At 50.6% G+C, this 19,969-nt stretch overlaps 1 protein-coding gene across 1 annotated transcript; it reads right to left on the bottom strand.

The window, feature by feature from the left end:
* Window positions 1–2,848: 2,848 nt before the first annotated feature.
* LOC118638823 (cationic amino acid transporter 3-like) lies at window positions 2,849–10,403 on the bottom strand. Its single transcript, XM_036274951.1, has 11 exons — window positions 10,031–10,403; window positions 8,851–9,006; window positions 6,089–6,266; window positions 5,790–5,902; window positions 5,408–5,630; window positions 4,668–4,807; window positions 4,205–4,307; window positions 3,826–4,028; window positions 3,472–3,638; window positions 3,102–3,210; window positions 2,849–2,970 (listed from the first exon to the last, which is right to left on the bottom strand). Exons 1-11 carry the CDS (start codon window positions 10,401–10,403, stop codon window positions 2,849–2,851), a joined length of 1,887 nt encoding a protein of 628 aa, XP_036130844.1.
* Between the last annotated feature and the right edge of the window lie 9,566 nt (window positions 10,404–19,969).

Here is a 19,969-nt window from a genome sequence, read left to right as displayed (position 1 = left end):
TCCACCGCAGCGGCTGGTTCCCAGACAACCCTGTACTGTCTCATCACTATCACCAACATCCGCAAACCTCAACCTCAAGTGTTCTGATCTGTAGTAACATCACCCTGTCCTGTCTTTCCAGTTTCACTCCTTCCTGTTCTGCCCACCGGCAGGGTTGACAGGCACTGCGCTGCTCCTCACAGTGACCTCAACTGCTCGAGGAGCGCGAGTCTGGGGCAGGAAAGTACAAGAAATATGGTCATTGACAATGTTATGTCAATTTTATCTCAATAAAGCTGGGGGAGAATAAGAATGATGTCTCTAGCTGATCTGGCTGTTGTTAGAGCTTCAGTCCGCTGACGGAAGGGTCGTGGGTTTGATTCCCAGTCAAGGGCACATACCTGGGTTGCAGGTTTGACCCCCAGCCCTGTCGGGGTCATGTGGGAGGCCACCATATGATATATGTCTCACATGAATGTTTCTCTCTCCCTCCCTTTTTTTTTTTTTTAATCCTCACCCGAGGATATTTTTCCATTTTTTGTACAGATAGAGTGGGAGGGAGAGAGAGGAAGGGAGAGAGAGAGAGAAACATCGACGTGAAGGGACACATCGAGTGGCTGCCACCCGCACGACCAACCAGGGCCGGGGACAAACCAACCGAAGTACGTGCCCTTAGCGGGAACCGAACCCGGGTCTCTCCGGACCGCAGGCCGACGCTCTAACCGCTGAGCCAAACTGGCCAGGGCTCTCCCTCCCTTTCTATCTAAAAATCATTAGAAAATTATCCTCAGGTGAGGATTAAAGAAAAAAAAAAGATCGACCTGGCTGGTTGCTCAGTGGTTAGAGCATTGGCCTGTGGTCTTGAGAGACCCGGGTTTGGTTCCCCAATAAGTGCATGTACCTCAGTTGCAGTTTGTCCCCGGCCCTGGTTGGGTCATGTGGGTGGCAACCACTCGATGTGTCCCTTTCACGTTGATGTTTCTTTCTCTCTCTCCCCCTGCCCCTCTATCTGAACAAAATATCGAAAAATGTCCTCGGGTGAGGGGAAAAAAATCATTTCTCTACCAGTATGAAATGACCCACTTCATCTATTGCTTTTCTTTTTTATTTTTTCTTTATTGATTTTAGAGAAACATTAATGAGAACATGGATTGGCCACCTCTTGCATGTCTCCTACCAGGGATTTTACCCCCACTGGGGATTGGGCCCACAACCCAGGCACATGCTCTGACCAGGAATCGAACTGGTGACCTCTGGATGCACTGGTCGACGCTCAACCACTGAGCCACACTGGCCGGGCTGTTACTCTTTTTCTTAAAGTCTACTTTGTCTGATATTAATACAGCTCTGCCAGTTTTCTTGTGTTTATTTTTCATTGGTTTTCAGAGAGAGACATCAGTGTGAGAGAGAAACATCAGTCAGTTGCCTCCCACACATGCAGTAACCGAGGACGAAACTCACAACCTGAGCATGTGCCCTGACCAGGAATCGAACCTGCCAACTCTTGTTCAACAGGACGACGCTCCAACCAACTGCACCACACCAGCAAGGGCATTATGTTACTATTTGCATGACCCATTTTCTTTCTTTCTTTTACTTCTAACCTATTTGTATCCTAATATTTCAAGTGTGTCTCTTGACACAAAATGTTGGAACCACATGGATGGACCCAGAGGGTGTTATGCTGAGTCAAGTAAGTCTGACAGAAAAAGACAAACACCATATGATCTCACTTAGATGTGAAATCTGAAACAGACTAAACAAATGTACGAAACAGAAACTCCTAGGTCCAGAGAGCAGAGTGAGGTTGCCAGAGGGGAGGGAGTTTGGGGGCAGAATGAAGTTGAAGGAATTAGCAAGTACAAATGGTAGTTACAAGGTAGACAGGGAATAGTCAATAATATCATAGTAATTATGTACAGTGTCGGGGATCACTTCTTAAGTTATATAAATGTCTAACCACTATGCTGTGCACCCGAAACTAATATATATATATATATATCCTCACCTGAGGATATTTTTCTGTTAGAGTAGGAAGGGGGGAGAGAGAGAGAGAGAGAGAGAGAGAGAGAGAGAGAGAAAGGGAGAGGGACACACTGACTGGTTGCCTCCTACATCACCCTGACCAGGGCCTTGAAGGAACCACAATCAAGCAACGTGCCCTTGATGAATCGAACCTGCGACTCATTGGTCCGTGGGGCCACTGACCAAAACCAGCCAGGGCCGAAACTAGTATAGTGAATGTCTACTGTAAGTGTGAAAAACATTTTTTAAATAGATTTTAGAGAGAGAGAGGAAGGGAGATGGGGAGAGACAGGAACATCGATGAGAGAGAACATCTATTGGCTGGTTTCTGCATGCTCCCCACTGGGGATGTGCCCTGACCAGGAACTGAACCTGGTGCATGGGTCGATGCTCAACCACTGAGTCACACCAGCCAGGCGTAATTGTGAAAAACTTAAAAAATTAAACATTGAAAACAATAAAGCACAACTTGACACAATATAAAGTTGAAACGTGTCTTTTCTTATGTGGCAATCTGTTTCCCCTGGAAATAGGCATAAGAAGGAAATAATACCTTCTTACGTGCAGGTAATATTTGATTACTTCTTCTGATTGCTGTTTGGTTACCTGTCGTACTTTCCTTTGTGGAAATTCATCTTTCTGCACACTTAACGCATGCATTTTTCTGTACGCATATCCTGCTTTTTAAAAGTTTACAAATCGTACCCTATTAAAGGTATTCTCTGGCAGTGAAGCCAGGGCTCTAAAGCCATCCCACCTTCACACTCCACAGAGGCTCAAAGTCTCCACTGAACTAGAAGACACCTCCACACAGGAGGTTCCACACGCCATCTGTCTCCTGCGGTTACACTGATTCGCACTTAGAGGTAGATTTGTCAAGAGTTTCAGAGCTTGAGGGTGGTGGCTGTTGATCACTGGTCTTCTCCAAGCTGTGCTGGATCCCATATCCAAAGTATATGGCAAAGCCTAGTGCAGAAATGAGACATGAGAGGGGAAAGTACTCTACAGGCTATGGCATCTGGTTGGGGGGGAAAGGTAGAGGAAGAAGGTTAGGTTCAGTCACCCAAGAGACCTCCTTTGCCCAGAAAGCCATTTACCAATCGTCATCCAGATGCCAAATTGGACCCAGGTCATAGAGGTCATCTGCATCATCAAGTAGACATTCACAAAGATGCTGATCAGCGGGAGGACAGGCAGAGCAGGAACCTGCAAGCAAAGCCAGAGAGTCCCTGAACATACCACGGATTCTCACAAGAGGGCTCCCTAGCCCACTGGGTGGAAAGGCTCCAGTCCTATTCAGACTACGCATTCAATGCCTACTCATTCGGGGCATCCCACTGGGTGTTCCCGAGTGTGGGTCAGGGACTGGTCCATTGGTTTTAGCAACAGCCCCTGCCTTCCCTGGTCCAGGGACGTATGCAGAGTTCATTCCCTCAAGGTGGACAGTGGGGGCATCAAGTCACCTACCTTGAAGTGAAGAGGAGTCGGGTTCTGGGGCTGCCTCCAGATGATGAAAGTGACCCCCACAATGAGCAGCAGCAGCAGCCCAGTCACCGTGGTGGACACTGGGTCTCCAGAGACCAGAAGGTTAGACCACCGGGCCAGGATCAGGCTCAGGGTGGTCAGCAGGGGAGCTGCAGGGGTCAAGTTGGAGGAGAACAGGTCCAACTTCAGAAGCCAAATGTGTCAAGAGCTTGGGTCACGGCCATGTCCCACCCCCAAACTGTCCACGTCAAGGTGGACCAGCATATCTCCCAGACTCCTCCACACTCCCACCTCCTCCTGTCAGTCAGGACACCGAAGGGACAGCCCGCGGCTCACCCAGCAGTAAGGCACACCCGTAGACAATCTGGCCAGATTGCCGAGTGGGGACGGCGATCCCAGGGTTACACAGACTTTTTAGAGTCTTCGAGATCCCTGCTTCAGGGATGGATTCCAAAGAACTTGCTTCAAGCTTCGGCTTTGTCTCCGTAATTTCCACCTCCGTTTTCTCATTCTTGCTTAAAGTCTGGTCTGGCTGGTACCTGAATTAGAGTTGCGGATGCAGTATTCACACCAGCCTCCACCCACCCAACAGCAGACAGTTTCTCCCCACCCTGAAAGTCACAGCACCCAGAGGCGGCAGGAAGACAGAAGAATAAATCCCCCATCAATACCCATCGGTTTAAGACCCCTCATTCAAGACGTAGTGGGGTCTCACCTGAGGACAAGCACAGAAAAGGCCACCAGGGAGTAAGCAAGCAGGGTCCCAATTGACATGAGATCCACGAGATCGTTGAGCTCGAAGAGGAACGCCATGATCGCTGCAATGAGGGTGCAAACGAGTGGGGGGAGAGGGGGGAGAACCCTCTGAAACTATCAAAGCTGAGCAAATTAATCGAAAAGGAGTAGGTTTTCACCCCCGCCGGTGTGGGTCACTTAGTTGAGCACCTGCCCGAGTTGGGGGCTCGATCCCCAGTAGGGAACAGACATGTGGGAGGCAACTGATCAATGTTTCTCTCTCTCTCTAAAATCAATAAAAACATTTAAAGCGACTTCCCTGGCCCCCACCACCTGGACCAGTAAACCGCCCCTTGGGAATGCTTCAATAAAATTTTCTTGCCTGCTACAAAAAAATAAAAACATTTAAAAAAAATCAAAAGGAGTGGGTTTTGCATATTCACCTGCAAGACTTCCAGAAACGACAGTGGCTATGACGGGGGTTTGCGTGCGGGCGTGGATCCGGGAAAGTCCCCGGAAAAGGAGCCCATCCTCAGCCATTGCGAAAATCACCCGAGGCATGGGGAACATGGACCCCAGGAGGCTGGGGGAGAAAACGGAAATGTGTGTGAGGATACGGAGCAGGAGGGACCAGGGCTTCTGCTGCCTAACCTACACGATTTAAGATGTCTCTCCCTCTCATCTCTCCATCCAAGACTGAGCGACCTGAGAACTGGATAAACAAGGAGAAAGCTTTTTATTTTTATTTATTTATTTATTTATTTTATCCTCACCTAAGGACATTTTTTTTTTCTTCCATTTTTTGTACAGATAGAGTGGGAGGGAGAGAGAGGAAGAGAGAGAGAGAAACATCGACGTGAAAGGGACACATCGAGTGGCTGCCACCCGCACGACCAACCCAAGCCGGGGACAAACTGCAACCGAGGTATATGCCCTCAGCGGGAACCGAACCCGGGTCTCTCTGGACCGCAGGCCGACGCTCTAACCGCTGAGCCAAACCGGCCAGGGCGAGAAAGCTTTTTAAATGTATCTTTGTTTTGAAAGTATTACAGATGTCCCTCCTCCTCCCCACCTTCCATTGACCCCCACCCCTCCACCTTCTGTGTCCGCCCATTGGTTATGCATATACTTTCTTTGATTGATCCCCCCCCACCCCCCCAGGGAGAAAGCTTTTGACACTGACCTGGATGTAAGGGCACAGAGGGTCCCAGCAGCCACGACATATCTGGCAGGGGCCCACCCAACATAGAGAAAAGCCTCTGGCAGGGGGCTGTCGGAATGGATCTGGTAGTAGGGTACCATGAGGGTGAGCGCCGCCGAGACACCAAAGTAGGCCAGGAAGCAGATGAAGAGCGAGATCACGGTGCCCAGGGGGATGGAACGCTGAGGATTTCGGGCTTCTTCCCCTGCAGGACCGGTGGACACAGTCAGGGAGACACACCCACACGAGGGGACAAAGCCCTCTTCCAAAGCCTCCAAGAGCGGGCTGACCTTCCACCAACCCAGCGCCCAGCGGCAGCCTGAACGGTGCCCAAACCCCGAATGGGGCAGAATGACCGTGTTACCCGCAGTGGCAATGCAGTCGAAGCCAACAAACGCATAGAAACACGTAGCTGCTCCACGGAGGATCCCGTCAAAGCCGAAAGGCACAAACCCTCCAGCGCCCAAAGCGCCCAAGCTGTGGTGAGAGAAGGTACAAGGGAGAACGTGGGTGGGCAGTGTTCGGCCATCGCTACTGGACCCCAGTCAAAACCAGTCCTGGACTCCATTCCCGCCACCCCCTGGCCCCATCAGCCCCGATCTGTCCCCCCCATCCCCAGCTCTGCGCTCCACACACATGACTATGGCCGAATGCCCTCCTGACCTAGAGGTGTCGTTGGATCCCAATTTGGCCAAGTTGTAGTCCTGTTCCGTGAGCTGCCAGTGATGCAGATCGCCCTTGATGAAGCCAGAGAGGATGATGAAGCTGAGAACCAGAAGGTTCATGCCCGTGAACATCTTGGTAACCAGGGCTGACTCACTAGCCCCCAGAACCAGCAGACCTGTGGGGACGATGGAACAGAACATTAGATGGAAAGCAACTAGAGGTCCCCAGTGGCTGGGGGGCAGGCGGGATGGGCGGGGGCTGCCTCATGGGTACGGGGTTTCCTTTTTGGGGTGATGACAATGTTCTGGAACTGGACGAAAGTGATGGTCTCACAACATTGTGAGTGTACTAAGGGCCACTGAATTGTACACTTTGTTTATGTATTTACTTTAAGTGTTTTCTTTTTTATGTTTTTATTGATTTTCTTTTTTTTTTTTATCCTCACCCGAGGATATTTTTCCATTTTTTGTACAGATAGAGTGGGAGGGAGGGAGAGAGAGAAACATCGACGTGAAGGGACACATCGAGTGGCTGCCACCCGCACGACCAACCAGGGCCGGGGACAAACTGCAACCGAAGTACGTGCCCTTAGCGGGAACCGAACCCGGGTCTCTCCGGACCGCAGGCCGACGCTCTAACCGCTGAGCCAAACTGGCCAGGGCTATTGATTTTCTATGTATTTATTTATTTTTGTTACAGATGTTTCTCCTTTTCCCTCCATTGACACCCTCCCTCTCCCTCCCTATCCCCAAGTTTTTATTGATTTTTTAAATTTATTTTTTAAAATTAATTAATGTATGTATGTATGTATTTATTTAGTTATTTATTTTAATCCTCACCCAAGGACATTTTTCCATTTTTTGTTCAGGTAGAGTGGGAGGGAGGGAGAGGAACAGAGAGAGAGAGAGAAACATCGATGTGAAAGGGACACATCGTGTGGCTGCCACCCGCACGACCGAACTGGGCCGGGGACAAACTGCAACCGAGGCACGCACCCTTAGCGGGAACCGAACCCAGGTCTCTCTGGACCGCAGGCCGATGCTCTAACCGCTGAGCCAAACCGGCCAGGGCAATGTATTAATTTTTGTTACAGATGTTTTCCCTTTCCGCCCCATTGACACCCTCCTCCCCCTCCCTCCCCGCCCTGTCTCCAGCTTTGTTGTCCATGTCCATTGTTCATGTACACATGCATATAAGTTCTGTGGTTTACCCCCCCCCCCCCAATCTGGGGATTGTCTGTCTGTACCCTACTTCCATGTCTCTGGGACTATCCTGTTTAAAAAATTATTTTTTAAAATCCTCACCCACTTTTACATTGATTTTCAGATAGAGTGGGAGGGAGGGAGAGAGAAACATTGATGTGAGAGAGACACATTGATTGGTTGCCTCCTGCAGGACCCCAGTCAGGGCCAGGGATCGAACCCACCACTGAGGTACGTGACCTTGACTGGAATCGAACCTGTGACCCTTTGATCTGCAGGCGGATGCTCTAACTGTTGAGCCAAACTGACAGGGCTTTTTATTGATTTTTAGAGAGGAAGGGAGAGGGAGAGATAGAAATACTGATGTGAGAGAGAAACATTGATCAGCAATCTCCTGTACGCCCCCTACAGGGGATCGAGCAGAAACCCAGGCATGTGCCCTGACTGGGAATCAAACTTGCTTGGAACAAGTCTCAACCAACTGAGCCACACCAGCCAAGACCGAATTGTACACTTTAAAATGGTTGATTTCTGCCTGGCCAGTGTGGCTCAGTGGTTGAGCATTGACCCATGCACCAGGAGGTCACAGGTTCGATTCCTGGTCCGGGGATATGGCCAGGTTGTTGGTCAAATCCTCAGTGGGGGCATGCAGGAGGCGGCTGGTCAGTGTTCTCTCTCACTGATGTTTCCATCTCTCTCTCCTTCCTCTCTCTAAAATCAATAAAAAATAAAATAAAATGGTTGAATTCTGCCTTGGCTAGTTTTGCTCAGTGGTTAGAACGTTGGCCCGAGGACTGAAGGCTCTCAGGTTTGATTCTTTTTAAAATCCTCACCCGAGGACATTTTTGCATTTATCTTCAGATACAGTGGTAGGGAGAGAGGGAGGAAGAGCGGGAGGGAGAGAGGGGGAAAGGGAGAAAGAGAGAAACATTGATGTGAGAGAGACACATCGAGTGGCTGCCACGCACAGGACCCCAACTGGGGCAGGGACAAACTGCAATGGAGGTATGTGGGCTTAGTGGGAACCAAACCCAGGACTCTCTGGTCCAAGGGCTGACGCTCTAACCCCTGAGCCAAATCAGCCAGAGCTCGGGTTTGAGTCTTTTTTTTTTCTTTTTCCTTTTGATACGTGCCCCTAGCGGGACCCGAACCCAGAACTCTCCAGTCCGCAGGCCAATGCTCCAACCGCGGAGCCAAACTGGCCAGGGCTCGGGTTTGATTCTTGGTCAAGGGCACATACCTGGGATGCAGATTCGATCCCCAGCCCTGGTCAGGGTGTGTGTGGGAGGCAACCCATCAATGTGTGTGTGTCTGTGTGTCTCCCCTTCCCTCCCTCCTTTCCACTCTCAAGAAATCAACAAAAAATACCCTCAGGTGAGGATTTAAAAAAAGTATCAAGAGTTCCAAGGGTGAGAAACAATGGTCTCTAGTTTGCCTTCCTGTCTATCCCACCCACAACCCTGCTTTCTGGTCTCTCATCTTCACCACCTCCCAGCTTTCCCTCCATGGCCCCCCCGCCCCCCCCCCGCCCCCGCCCCGTCTGTGATCCCGCCTCACCGGTGAGCAGCAGCACCAGGCCCAGCGAGAAGAAGTCCAGGTAGCTGGCCAGGTGGGGGACACGCAGAGGCATACTTTCCCGCAGCACCTGCGAGATGCGGTTCCCAGCCAGGCTGTCCACCGAGGAGCTCCATGCCCTGGCCACACTGGCGCTCCCTGAGGGGCAGAAGAGGTCACTTTCATTTGCGAACAATCGGCGCCCCTGCTAGGCACCCTGGGATACAGTTTCGGGAAAAACAAACATTCAAAATACAAATCTCAAAGAGTTTCATTTCTTCTTTTCTTTTTTTCCCTTTCCTTAAATGATTTTTATTTATTTATTTATTTTTATCCTCACCCGAGGACATTTTTTCCATTTTTTTGTTCAGGTAGAGCGGGAGGGAGAGAGAGGAAGAGAGAGAGAGAGAGAAACATCGATGTGAAGGGACACATCGAGTGGCTGCCACCCGCACGACCAACCAGGGCCGGGGACAAACTGCAACCGAGGTACGTGCCCTTGGCGGGAACCGAACCCGGGTCTCTCGGGACCGCAGGCCGATGCTCTAACCGCTGAGCCAAACTGGCCAGGGCTTAAATGATTTTTAAAAATTTGTTTTTATTTATTGATTTTAGAGAGAGGAAGGGGGAGAGAGAGAAACATCGAACCCGCCACCTTGGAGTATCAGAACACTAACCAACTGAGCTACCGGGCCAGGGCTTCAAAGACATTCTTTTCTTCTATTCATGGGGTGGGGACAGCAAACACAGATGTTTCTCTCAAAACAGGTCAACTGTTTTGTACGTCAAAAGGGGTCAATGCCAGGCCAGGAAAGAAACCAGGGAAGTGGGACCTAGAGGCCTGGGACACACGGGCGGAAACTGTGAATGGGGCGCTCAGCGGAAATCTCAGGAAGCCAACAGCTGAGCAAAGACCGCCCCACGGGGAGGGAAGGAGCCTCGGGGAACGTCTCTCTCCCACAGTTCTTCCCGATCCCTACAGTTCCCATTTCTTCCTGGTTCAGTCATTCCAGGAGAGCAGTTGAGGAGAGTCAAGTGTGGGGGCTGTCCTCACACCATCCCCCACCTCCCCTCACAAGGTGGAGAGCAAAGCGTTCATGGACGAGGGTGAAGACCCCAGCCCCCCTCCTGTTCTCCTGATCATCTCAGCTTTGTTTCCCCCACCACGGTCCTGCCATCTCACCAATGACATAGGAGAGAATGAGGGTCCACCCAGTGATGAAGGCACACAGTTGTCCCACCGTGACGTAGCTGTAGAGATAGGCAGAACCGGAGCACGGTACCCGGGCCCCAAACTCCGCGTAGCAGAGCCCAGACAACACTGAAGTCACGGCAGCCACCAAGAAGCAGAGGACAATCGCCGGCCCAGCCTTGTCCTTGGCCACTTCCCCAGCCAGAATGTACACGCCTGCCCCGAGGGTGCTGCCCACACCAAAGGCCACCAGGTCGAGGGTGCTCAGACAACGGGCCAGGCGGGTGTCAGACCCCGCCTTCAGCTCCAGGGGCCGCCTGCGAACCAGCTTCTGACTGAACTGGCAAATATGCTGCCACAGCATCCTAGATGGAGTTGAGGAGGAGGCTTAGTCTGCGGAGGAAACGAGACAGAAAGCCATCATTGCCCCGCTGGTGTGGCTCAGTGGTTGAGTGTCGACCCATGCACCAAGAGCTTGCTGGTTTGATTCCCGGTCAGGGCACATGCCCAGGTTGTGGGCCCAATACCCAGTGGGGAGCATGCAGGAGGCAACCAATTGATGTTCTCTCTCATCAATATTTCTATCTCTCTATTCCTCTCCCTTTCTCCCTTTCTGTAAAATCAAGAAAGGGGGACAATAAGGATGTCCATCATGCCCAGCCGGTGTGCTCAGTGGTTAGAGGATCAGCCCATGGACCAATGAGTTTCGGGGGTAATTCTAATCAAGGGCATGTACCTCAGTTGTGGTTCAGTCCCTGGCCCCAGTCGGAGTCATGCAGGAGGCAATCTATTTCCTACCTGTCTCTCGCATCGGTGTCTCTCTCTCTCTCCCACTCTGAAAATAAATGAAAAAATATCCTCGAGTGAGGGTTAAAAAAAGAAAAAATGTTGCCCTGGCCGGTTTGGCTCAGCGGTTAGAGCATCAGCCTGTGGTCCAGAGACCCAGGTTCGGTTCCCGCTAAGGGCACGTACCTCGGTTGCAGTTTGTCCCCGGCCTTGGTCGGTCGTGCGGGTGGCAGCCACTCGATGTGTCCCTTTCATGTCGATGTTTCTCTCTCTCTCCCCTCTCTCCCGCTCTGATTATAAAAATGGAAAAACGTCCTTGGGTGAGGATTAAAAAAAAAGGTCTGCCCAACCGGGAGACCACGCTCTGTCCTCCCTTCCTTTACATAATTTTTCTTTATTGATTTCAGAAAGAAAGGGAGAGGGAGAGATGGAATCATCGCTGAGAGAGAACATCGATTGGCTGCGTCCTGCATGCCCCCACTGGGGACTGGGCCCACAACCTGGGCATGTGCCCTGACCAGGAGTCGAACCAGCGACCTCTTGGTGCATGGGTCCGGACCAGAGGAAAATATTTTCATTATTCCCTCCTTTATTTGATAAGTGACTTCGATAAGTGAGCTGGCAGGTCACATATTTCTCTTCCAGACCCTGAAATCTGATAGTTCCCTGGGGTTTTGTTTGCTCCTTTTCGAATTTAAATGGATTTGGAATTTGGAGCTGGGCGGGGCGAGACGGAATTTGCCGGGAGAGATCCTAACCCAGCTCAGGGAAAACATCACCGGACGCTCCCAGCTGGCTGCAGGAAGAGTCTTCATTCCACATCAGAAAGGACCTCACTGCACCTCTCTGCAAGGACTAAAAAGCCTTTACTAGAAAACTCTGACCCAGGCTACATTAATGATCCTTGAGGAGATTATGCTAAGTGAAATAAGCCCGTCACAGAAAGACTGATTCCACTTTCCTGCATGAGCTAGTGGTCAGATTCACGGAAACAAAGGAGAATGGTGGGGGGCTGGGTGAGAAAGGTGAAGGGATTAAAAGGTACAAAGTGGTTGTTACAGAGGAGTCACTGGGCGTAAAGTACAGCGCAGGGAATGTAGTCAATAGGAGCATAGCCCTGGTCCGGGTGACTCAGTTGCTTGGAGCGTCATCCCCTGCACCAGAAGGTTGTGGGTTCACATACCTAGGTTGTGGGTTCATTCTCGGTGGGGGAGGGGCAAGAGGCAATGTTTCTATTTCTCTCCTATCCTTTCTCTCTAAAACAAGCATATCCTTGGGTAAGGATTAAAACAAAAACAAACTCTATTTAAAAAATTAAAATAAATTATTGTAATAACTATGGATGGTGTCAGGTGGGTGCTAGACTCATGGGGGAATCACTTTATTTATGTTTTTTTTTCTTCTTTTTTAGAGAGAAGAAGGGAGAAGGAGAGAGATATTAAAACATCGATGAGAGAGAACATTGATTGGCTGCCTACTGCATGTCCCCCACTGGGGATCTGGCCCACAACCCAGGCATGTGCCCTGACCAGAATCGAACAAGCAACCTCCTGGTGCATGGGTCAACACTCAACTGCCAAGCCACACTGGCCGGGCCATGGGGCAGGGGGAATCTCTTTATAAGTCATATAAATATCTAACTGCTTCCCCCCCCTCTAAAAATCAATCAATAATAAAAAAATGTTTTAAACCATTCTGAGTCTATGGACACTCATGCAGTCTCTCTCTCTCTCTCTCTCTCTCTCTCTCTCTCACACACACACACACACACACAGCTCCCAGCTCCCTTCATCAGGAAATGGAGCCGAGCTGAGCAGCTACCTGCGGGATCGGACTGCTGAGGTCTCCAGGGGGCACCTGAACTTAGGTCTCCCACAGAAGAGAGGTTACCAGACTTACCGGACTGTGGGAGCAGACCCCGGGTCTCTGGCTGGGAGTCAGTGAGTCTGAGTTCAACCAGGAGGAGCTGGAGCTGAGGCCTCTCAGCAGAACTGGGACCACAGAAAAGACCACCCTCCCCCCTGGGTAGGCAGGGGCCAGACAGGTGGGGGCTGGGATCCTCCGCTGTGATGCTATCAGTCTGGAAGCATCCTTGTTTACCCTTGAGGCACCACTCTAAGGTTCCTTTAAATTGTAGTAGGACCCCCCCTGGCTGGTTTAGCTCAGCGGTTGGAGTGTTGGCCTGTGGACCAGAGAGTCCCGGGTTTGGTTCCCACTAGGGGCACGTAATAAATTGTAGTAGAATCCATGTGACCTCAAGTTTTCCATCGGAACCATTTTTTTTTTTTAGTCTCACCTGAGGACATTTTTCAACTTTTTTGTTCAGATAGAGCAGGAGGGAAAGAGAGAGAGAGAGGAAGAGAAACATCAACATGAAAGGGACACATCGAGTGGCTGCCTCCCACATGCACAACCCAACCAGGGCCGGCCGGGGACTAACTGCAACCGAAGTATGTGTCCTAAGCAGGAACCAAACCCGGTCTCTCTGGACCACAGGCCGATGCTCTAACTGCTGAGCCAAACTGGCCAGGGCATCAAAACCGTTTTTGAAGCGTTCTATTAAGTGCATGCCCGTTGCTGTACCCTCATGCTCCAGAATCCCCCTCCTCTTGTACGTGCCTGGGCTTGTGCCCTGACTGGGAATCAAACCAGGACCTCTCAGTCATTGGGGCAATGCTTAATCCACTGAGCCACACTGACTGGGCTATTATTTATTGATTTATTTACATGATTTGAGAGAGAGAGGAAGGGAGAGGGAGAGAGAATGCCCAGGGTTACAACAATGCTGTCTCAGCATCCAGTTTACACTTTCCTGAGAGTTTTCTACAATTTTAATTTTTTCTCAAAGCTTTGGGCTCTCTTTAGTTTTTAAATTGTTATTTATTGATAAGAGAGAGAGAGAGGCATCAATTTGTGTTTCCACTTATTTGTGTATTCATTGGTTGACTGTATGTACCCTTGACTGGGAATCAAATCCTCCACCCTTCAGTGCAAAGGGCCAACACTCTAACCACCGAGCCCCCGGGGGCCAGGGCACACGTGGGTTATTTGAGCACATCATACTTGGTCTTCCGATTCTTCCCCTTCCTGCTCCTGGGATCTCTTTTCAGGAACCCAAGATGCTTCATTTTCTTCATTGATTTTAAAGAGAAAGGAAGGGAGAGGGAGAGAGATAGAAACATCCAGGAGAGAGAAAGAACATGGATTAGCTGCCTCCTGCATGCCCCCCACTGGGGATCAGGCCCACATCCTGGGCATGTGGTATAACCCAGAATGAAACCGGCAACTTCTTGGTGCATGGGTTGATGCCTGCCGGGCTCAAGATGCTTCTTAACCTTTACATAGACCTACCTTTCTCCACTTGCACCCTCAGCTCCGGGCAAACCCAGCTCCTGGAGGCTGAGACCCAACCCTGCACATGGCCTTTGGTCTCTGGTAGCATGGACACGGCTTATTACACACTGTTGCTGTGTGAAGGAGCAAGCACCCGGACTGGAACCTCTCCTTCTTCCTCGTGGGGCCCGGGGTGCCCTCCAGGTCCGAGCGCCTAGGGCCCAGCGCTCACTGTGGGAACTGAAACCGACGCACCCCCCGCCGCGCATGCGCCGTGGGACGCACACTCCTTTGACCTGCTAGTAGCGAAGGCCCAGAACGAGCGCTCAGGAGGAACCTCTGACCTTTCCCACTTACTGCCTAAAAGAATGTGAGGCAGAGGACCAGCTCCTGCTCCGGCGGGAGAGAGATCACCATAGATAAGTATAGTTTACTATAAACTAGAGTGTCCCATAGCCAAGGACCTTTGGTTCAAGTCCTCTGTGTCCCATGGTTTCCAAGGGGCCCAGCAAATGTTTTACAAACAGGAACTCCCGTCCTTTTCTCTAAATGGCCTTACTTCCCTTTGAGGCCCTAGGTCCCTGCTTCCCCCTCCTTGGTCCAGAATGACAGACATACCCCACGTGGCCTCCCTGTTTGGGGAAGTTTCACGCTTTTGTGGATTCCCCGTGCACAGCGTCTTAAAATTGGATTTTCTCCTGTTAATCTGCCTGGTGCGATTTCAACGATTCGACCAGCCGGAAGATCCTATTTTCTTATATCACTAAACTTTTGCTGTAAGGTGTAAAAGGCCCGTAATAAAGCATATCGAGCCCTGGCTGGTTTGGCTCAGCGGTTAGAGCGTCGGCCTGCGGTCCAGAGAGACCCGGGTTCGGTTCCCGCTAAGGGCATGTACCTCGGTTGCAGTTTGTCCCTGGCCCTGGTTGGTCGTGCGGGTGGCAGCCACTCGATGTGTCCCTTTCACGTCGATGTTTCTCTCTCTCCTCCACTCTATCTGAACAAAAAATGGAAAAAAAAATGTCCTCGGGTGAGGATTAAAAAAATAATAATAATAAAAATAAAGCATATCGAGGCTGATCCCGCTGAGGACAGTCCTGATCCCACATTTGTGTCTTCGTCTTCATTCCCACCGCTCGAACTCAGGGACTCGGCTCTCCAGGCTGGTTCCTGGCAGACTTTAGAGAGAGAGGAAATGAAAGGGAGGGAGACAGAAACATCGAAGAGAACATCAACTGGCCGCCTCCTGCATGCCCCCCACTGGGGATCAGGCCCACAACCTGTTCATGTGCCCCGACCAGGAATCGAACCAGCGACCTCTTGGTGCATGGGTCCACGCTCAACCAGTGGGCCATACCCGCCGGGCTACTTCCTTCTTTCTCTCTCTCTCTCTCTTTTTTTTTTTAACAAAAAAGAGCTGTGTGAACTTGAGCAGATTACCTTCACTCCCTAAACCTTGGGAATAAATAAACCAAAAAAAACCCCACCCAAATGAGGGCAGACAACAGTTGTGTGTTCAGTTGGCAGTAACGAGGGTGCCCGCCACCATCGCTTGCCCTTCTCTCCAGGGCAGAGACAGGAATGGGGCAGCTTCCTACCAGGAAACAAGCCTGAGAGGGCTGAGCAGGAAGTGGGGTCTCCCATGTAATTGATTGGGGATCCACGTTTGTCTTTCTCAGGTGAGTCCTAGGTTGAAAGCTTAATGGGTATGAGGTTTCCTTTGGGGTGATGGAAACATTTTAGAGCCAGGTACAGGTGGTGGTTATACGACATGGTGAATGTTCCCAATGCCACTGAACTGTTCACTGTAAAATGCTGGATTTGCCTGGCGGGTGTGGCTCAGCTGGTTGAGCTTCATGCCGCACACCAGTAGAGAAAGAGAAACATTGATGTTTCTCTCTCCCCTCCTCTCTCTAAAACCAATAAAAATAGCCCGATCAGTCCTGGCTGGTTTGGCTCAGCGGTTAGAGTGTCGGCCTGCGGTCCGGAGAGACCCGGGTTCGGTTCCCGCTAAGGGCACGTACCTTGGTTGCAGTTTGTCCCCAGCCCTGGTTGGGTTGTGTGGGTGGCAACCACTCGATGTGTCACTTTCACGTCAATGTTTCTCTCTCTCTCTCTCTCTCTCTCCCTCTCACTCTATCTGAACAAAATATCGAAAAATGTCCTCGGGTGAGGATAAAAAACAAAACAAAAAAACAAAACAAAACAAAAAAATAGCCCGATCAGGTCTGGCCGTTGTGGCTCAGCGATTGAGCATCAACCCATGCAACCAGGAGGTCGCCAGTTCGATTCCGGCCAGGACACATGCCCAGGTTGTGGGCCTGATCCTCAGTGGGGGACGTGCAGGAAGCGGCCAACGTTCTCTCTCATCAATGTTTCCATCTCTCTCTCCCTCTCCTTTCCTCTCTCAAATTAATAAAGAAGAAGAAGAAAAAAAATAGCCCAGTCAGTATGGCTCAGTGGATTAAGCATTGCCCATGGACTGAGAGGTCCTGGTTTGATTCCTAGTCAGGCTACATGCCCAAGTTGCGGGCTCCATCCCCACTGTGGGACGCGCAGGAGGCAGCTGATCCGTATTTCTCTCTCACATCAATGTTTCTATCTCTCTTTAAAAAATCAATAAAAAAGTCCGGCCGGTGTGGCTCAGTGGTTGAGCATCGACCCATACATCAAGAGGTCACTGGTTCGATTCCCGGCCAGGACACATGCCCAGATTGTGGGCCTGATCCCCAGTGGGGGGGCATGCAGGAGGCAGCCAATCCATGTTCTCTCTCATCGATGTTTCTACCTCTCTTTCCCTCTCCCTTCCTCCTCTCTCTCTAAAATCCATAAAGGAAAAAAAAAAATTAAAAATGAATAAATAGCCCTGGCCAGTTTGGCTCAGCGGTTAAAGCGTCGGCCTGCGGTCCGGAGAGACCCGGGTTCGGTTCCCGCTAAGGGCACATGCTTCGGTTGCAGTTTGTCCCCGACCCTGGTTGGTCGTGCGGGTGGCAGCCACTCGATGTGTCCCTTCACGTCGATGTTTCTCTCTCTCTCTCCCTTCCTCTCTCTCCCTCCCACTCTATCTGTACAAAAAATGGAAAAATATCCTCGGGTGAGGATAAAAAAATAAAAAAATAAATAAATAAATAAAAATGAATAAATAAATAAATAAAACCACTCAGAACGAAGTTCCCAGAGCATTGCACTCCCTCTCCCAGGAGCATGTCCAAGCCTCCCCCACCTCCCCCTCCCCCCACAGGCCTGCAGCATCTAAACTCTAAGGGACCCCAGGAGACTTGCAACCAGGGCAGCAATGGGCAGCTGCAGTTCATCCCAGGCAAACCCCTGAACCTCTCCCCGGGGCCCCCTTTACTCTGACTTCTCAGTGAGCAAAAGCAGCCCAGCCTAAACTCATTTTCCCAGCCTTTCCTTGTGTCACTATCCCCAGGTTGAATAAATGTCCTCTAAAATTCACCTGGACTGAGGTCAAACCTTTCCTGCAGGAAGTCAGGAGCCCACCCATTGCTGGCCAGCCCTGGGGCAGACCGGTTCAGGCCAGGTCCCCGTTCCAGGAATATTACCTTGAGCATAAAGGAACATGTGACCATTAGTCAGGTCTGGGCTACTGCCCTCTGCTGCCTCGGGGCTGCTGATTATCTAGAGAAAGCCCAGGTCTGTGAGGAAGAGAGCGAGAGGGAGATAGGTAGATAGACAGAGAGAGAGATAATTTCTGGAACTGGGATTTAAAACTAAGTTTAATCCAAAACCAAGGGACAACAGACAACAGTCCGGGGAAGCAGGGGAGTGAGGGGGGAGTAGAAACAAGCTGGGAGGAGAGTGTCAATGGGGGGGAAAAGGAGCAACATCTGTAATACTTTCAACAATAAAGATACATTAAAAAAATAAGGGAACTGCCCGGCCGGTGTGGTTCAGTGGTTGAGCATGGACCCATGCACCAAGAGGTCCCCGGTTCAATTCCAGTTCAGGGCACAGGCCCAGGTTGTGGGCCCCATCCCAGTGGGGGGCATGCCAGTCGATAGTCCTTCTCATCGATGTGATGTTTCTATCTCCCTTTCTCTCTCCCTCTCTCTCTAAAAATCAATAACGAAAAAACAAAAAACAATGAAACTAAATGTAGTCAAAATCAAGTCCCCTCGGTTTCAGAACTAACCGGGAACTAATGAAGTTTTTCCATTGTCTTATCGGGTACGAAATTAAACAGCGCATACACGTGGCAAGTGCTGCTCAGTGGAACGTGGTGGCGTGGGGGGCGGTGGGGTCACGCTGGACCTGGGTTCAGCAACCTCGGCGCTTGAGTTCTCGCCAGGAAAGAATTCAGAGCCAAGACGCCAACCAGAAGAGAACGTCTATTTGAAAAAGTGATCTGTAGAAGAAATGGGCTTAGGAAATAAGTTATAGAGGTAAAGGAAGGGCCCTTAGAGCTTGGGAGAGACGACGGTAAATGGTAAACACATAGGGGGATGGGGAAGGAGAGGGAGGAGAAAGGTGCCGGCCATGTGCTCCTGGAGAGGGAGCAGGCTGGGTCCTCCTCCTAAGGGTGCAGATTTTAAGGGAGGTCCCAGGAGTAGACCTCAACAGAATAATCAGCGGCTTTCCAGGTGTATCCTTTCAGGGCCTGGGTCTCCACTGATTAATGGTGGGCAACGGGCAGGGGGCCATTATCCAACGCAGCTGGTCCTGAGGCCAGGCCTGGCATGTTGCTTGTCTGGTTTTGCTGCCTTTCTGGGCCTGGAGCTGAAATACAACTGAGGCTTCTAGGGAAGAAAGGTCAGGGGGTCCAAACCACATGACCAGTGATATGCTAGAGGAGGAAAGGTCACCCTGGGGATGAAGTCTCACCCTACAGGGCTTCCCTGGCTAGCGACCTTCTGTACCTGGCCCATTGTTCTTGCTCTGCACATGTCTGTTTAGCTGCCTACCATAGTAGGAACAGGTAATGAGATTTTAGCTGAAAAGCAGTGATTGCAGCCCCGGTTTGGCTCAGCGATTAGAGTGTTGGCCTGCTAGGAACAGAGAGGCCCTGGTTCGGTTCCCGCTAAGAGTACGTACTCAAAACAAAACAAAACAAAAAACAGTGATTGCTTCACGTCCTGTGTGGCTCAGTGACTGAGAGTCAACCCATGCACCAAGAGGTCACCGGTTCAATTCCTGGTCAGGGCACATGCCCAGGTTGTGGGCCTGATTCCCAGGGTGGGGCATGCAGGAGGTAGCCAATCAATGTTCTCTCTCATCGATGTTTCCATCTCCCTCTCCCTCTCCTTCCTCTCTCTAAAATCAATAAAGGAAAAAAAAAATTGAATAAAAAAAAGAGTTTATCCTGGTGAAGCAAATCATCATCAAGTGTCCTCATCTGAAGTTAAGAGGTTAGTCCTGGCTGTTATGGCTCAGTTGGCTGGATGTTGTCCCATGCACCAGGAGGTCACCAGTTCAATTCCTGGTCAGGGCACATGTCTGGGTTGCAGGTTTCATTCCCAGTAAAGGGTGTGCCCAGTAGGGGCTGTGCAGGAGGCAGCCAATCGATGTTTCTCTGTCATCAATGTTTCTGTCTCTCTCTCTCCCTTTCTTTGAAATTAATATAAACGTATTTAAAAAGGGGGGGAAAAGGCCTTACAGCCTTGGCCCATGGAATGAAGAATTGTGGGTTTGATTTTGATCAAGGGCAGGTATCTGGGTTGCAATTCGATCCCTGGCCATGGTAGGGGTCGTGTAGGAGACAACCAATCAATGTGTCTCTCGCATTGATGTCCCCCCCACCCTCTTCCTTCCACTCTCCCTGAAAATCAATGGAAAAAGTATCCTCAGGTGAAGATT

The sequence above is a fragment of the Molossus molossus genome, unplaced genomic scaffold, assembly GCF_014108415.1.
Source record: "Molossus molossus isolate mMolMol1 unplaced genomic scaffold, mMolMol1.p scaffold_m16_p_21, whole genome shotgun sequence".
NCBI lineage: Eukaryota > Metazoa > Chordata > Mammalia > Chiroptera > Molossidae > Molossus > Molossus molossus.
This window is presented reverse-complemented; position numbering and strand designations above follow the sequence as displayed.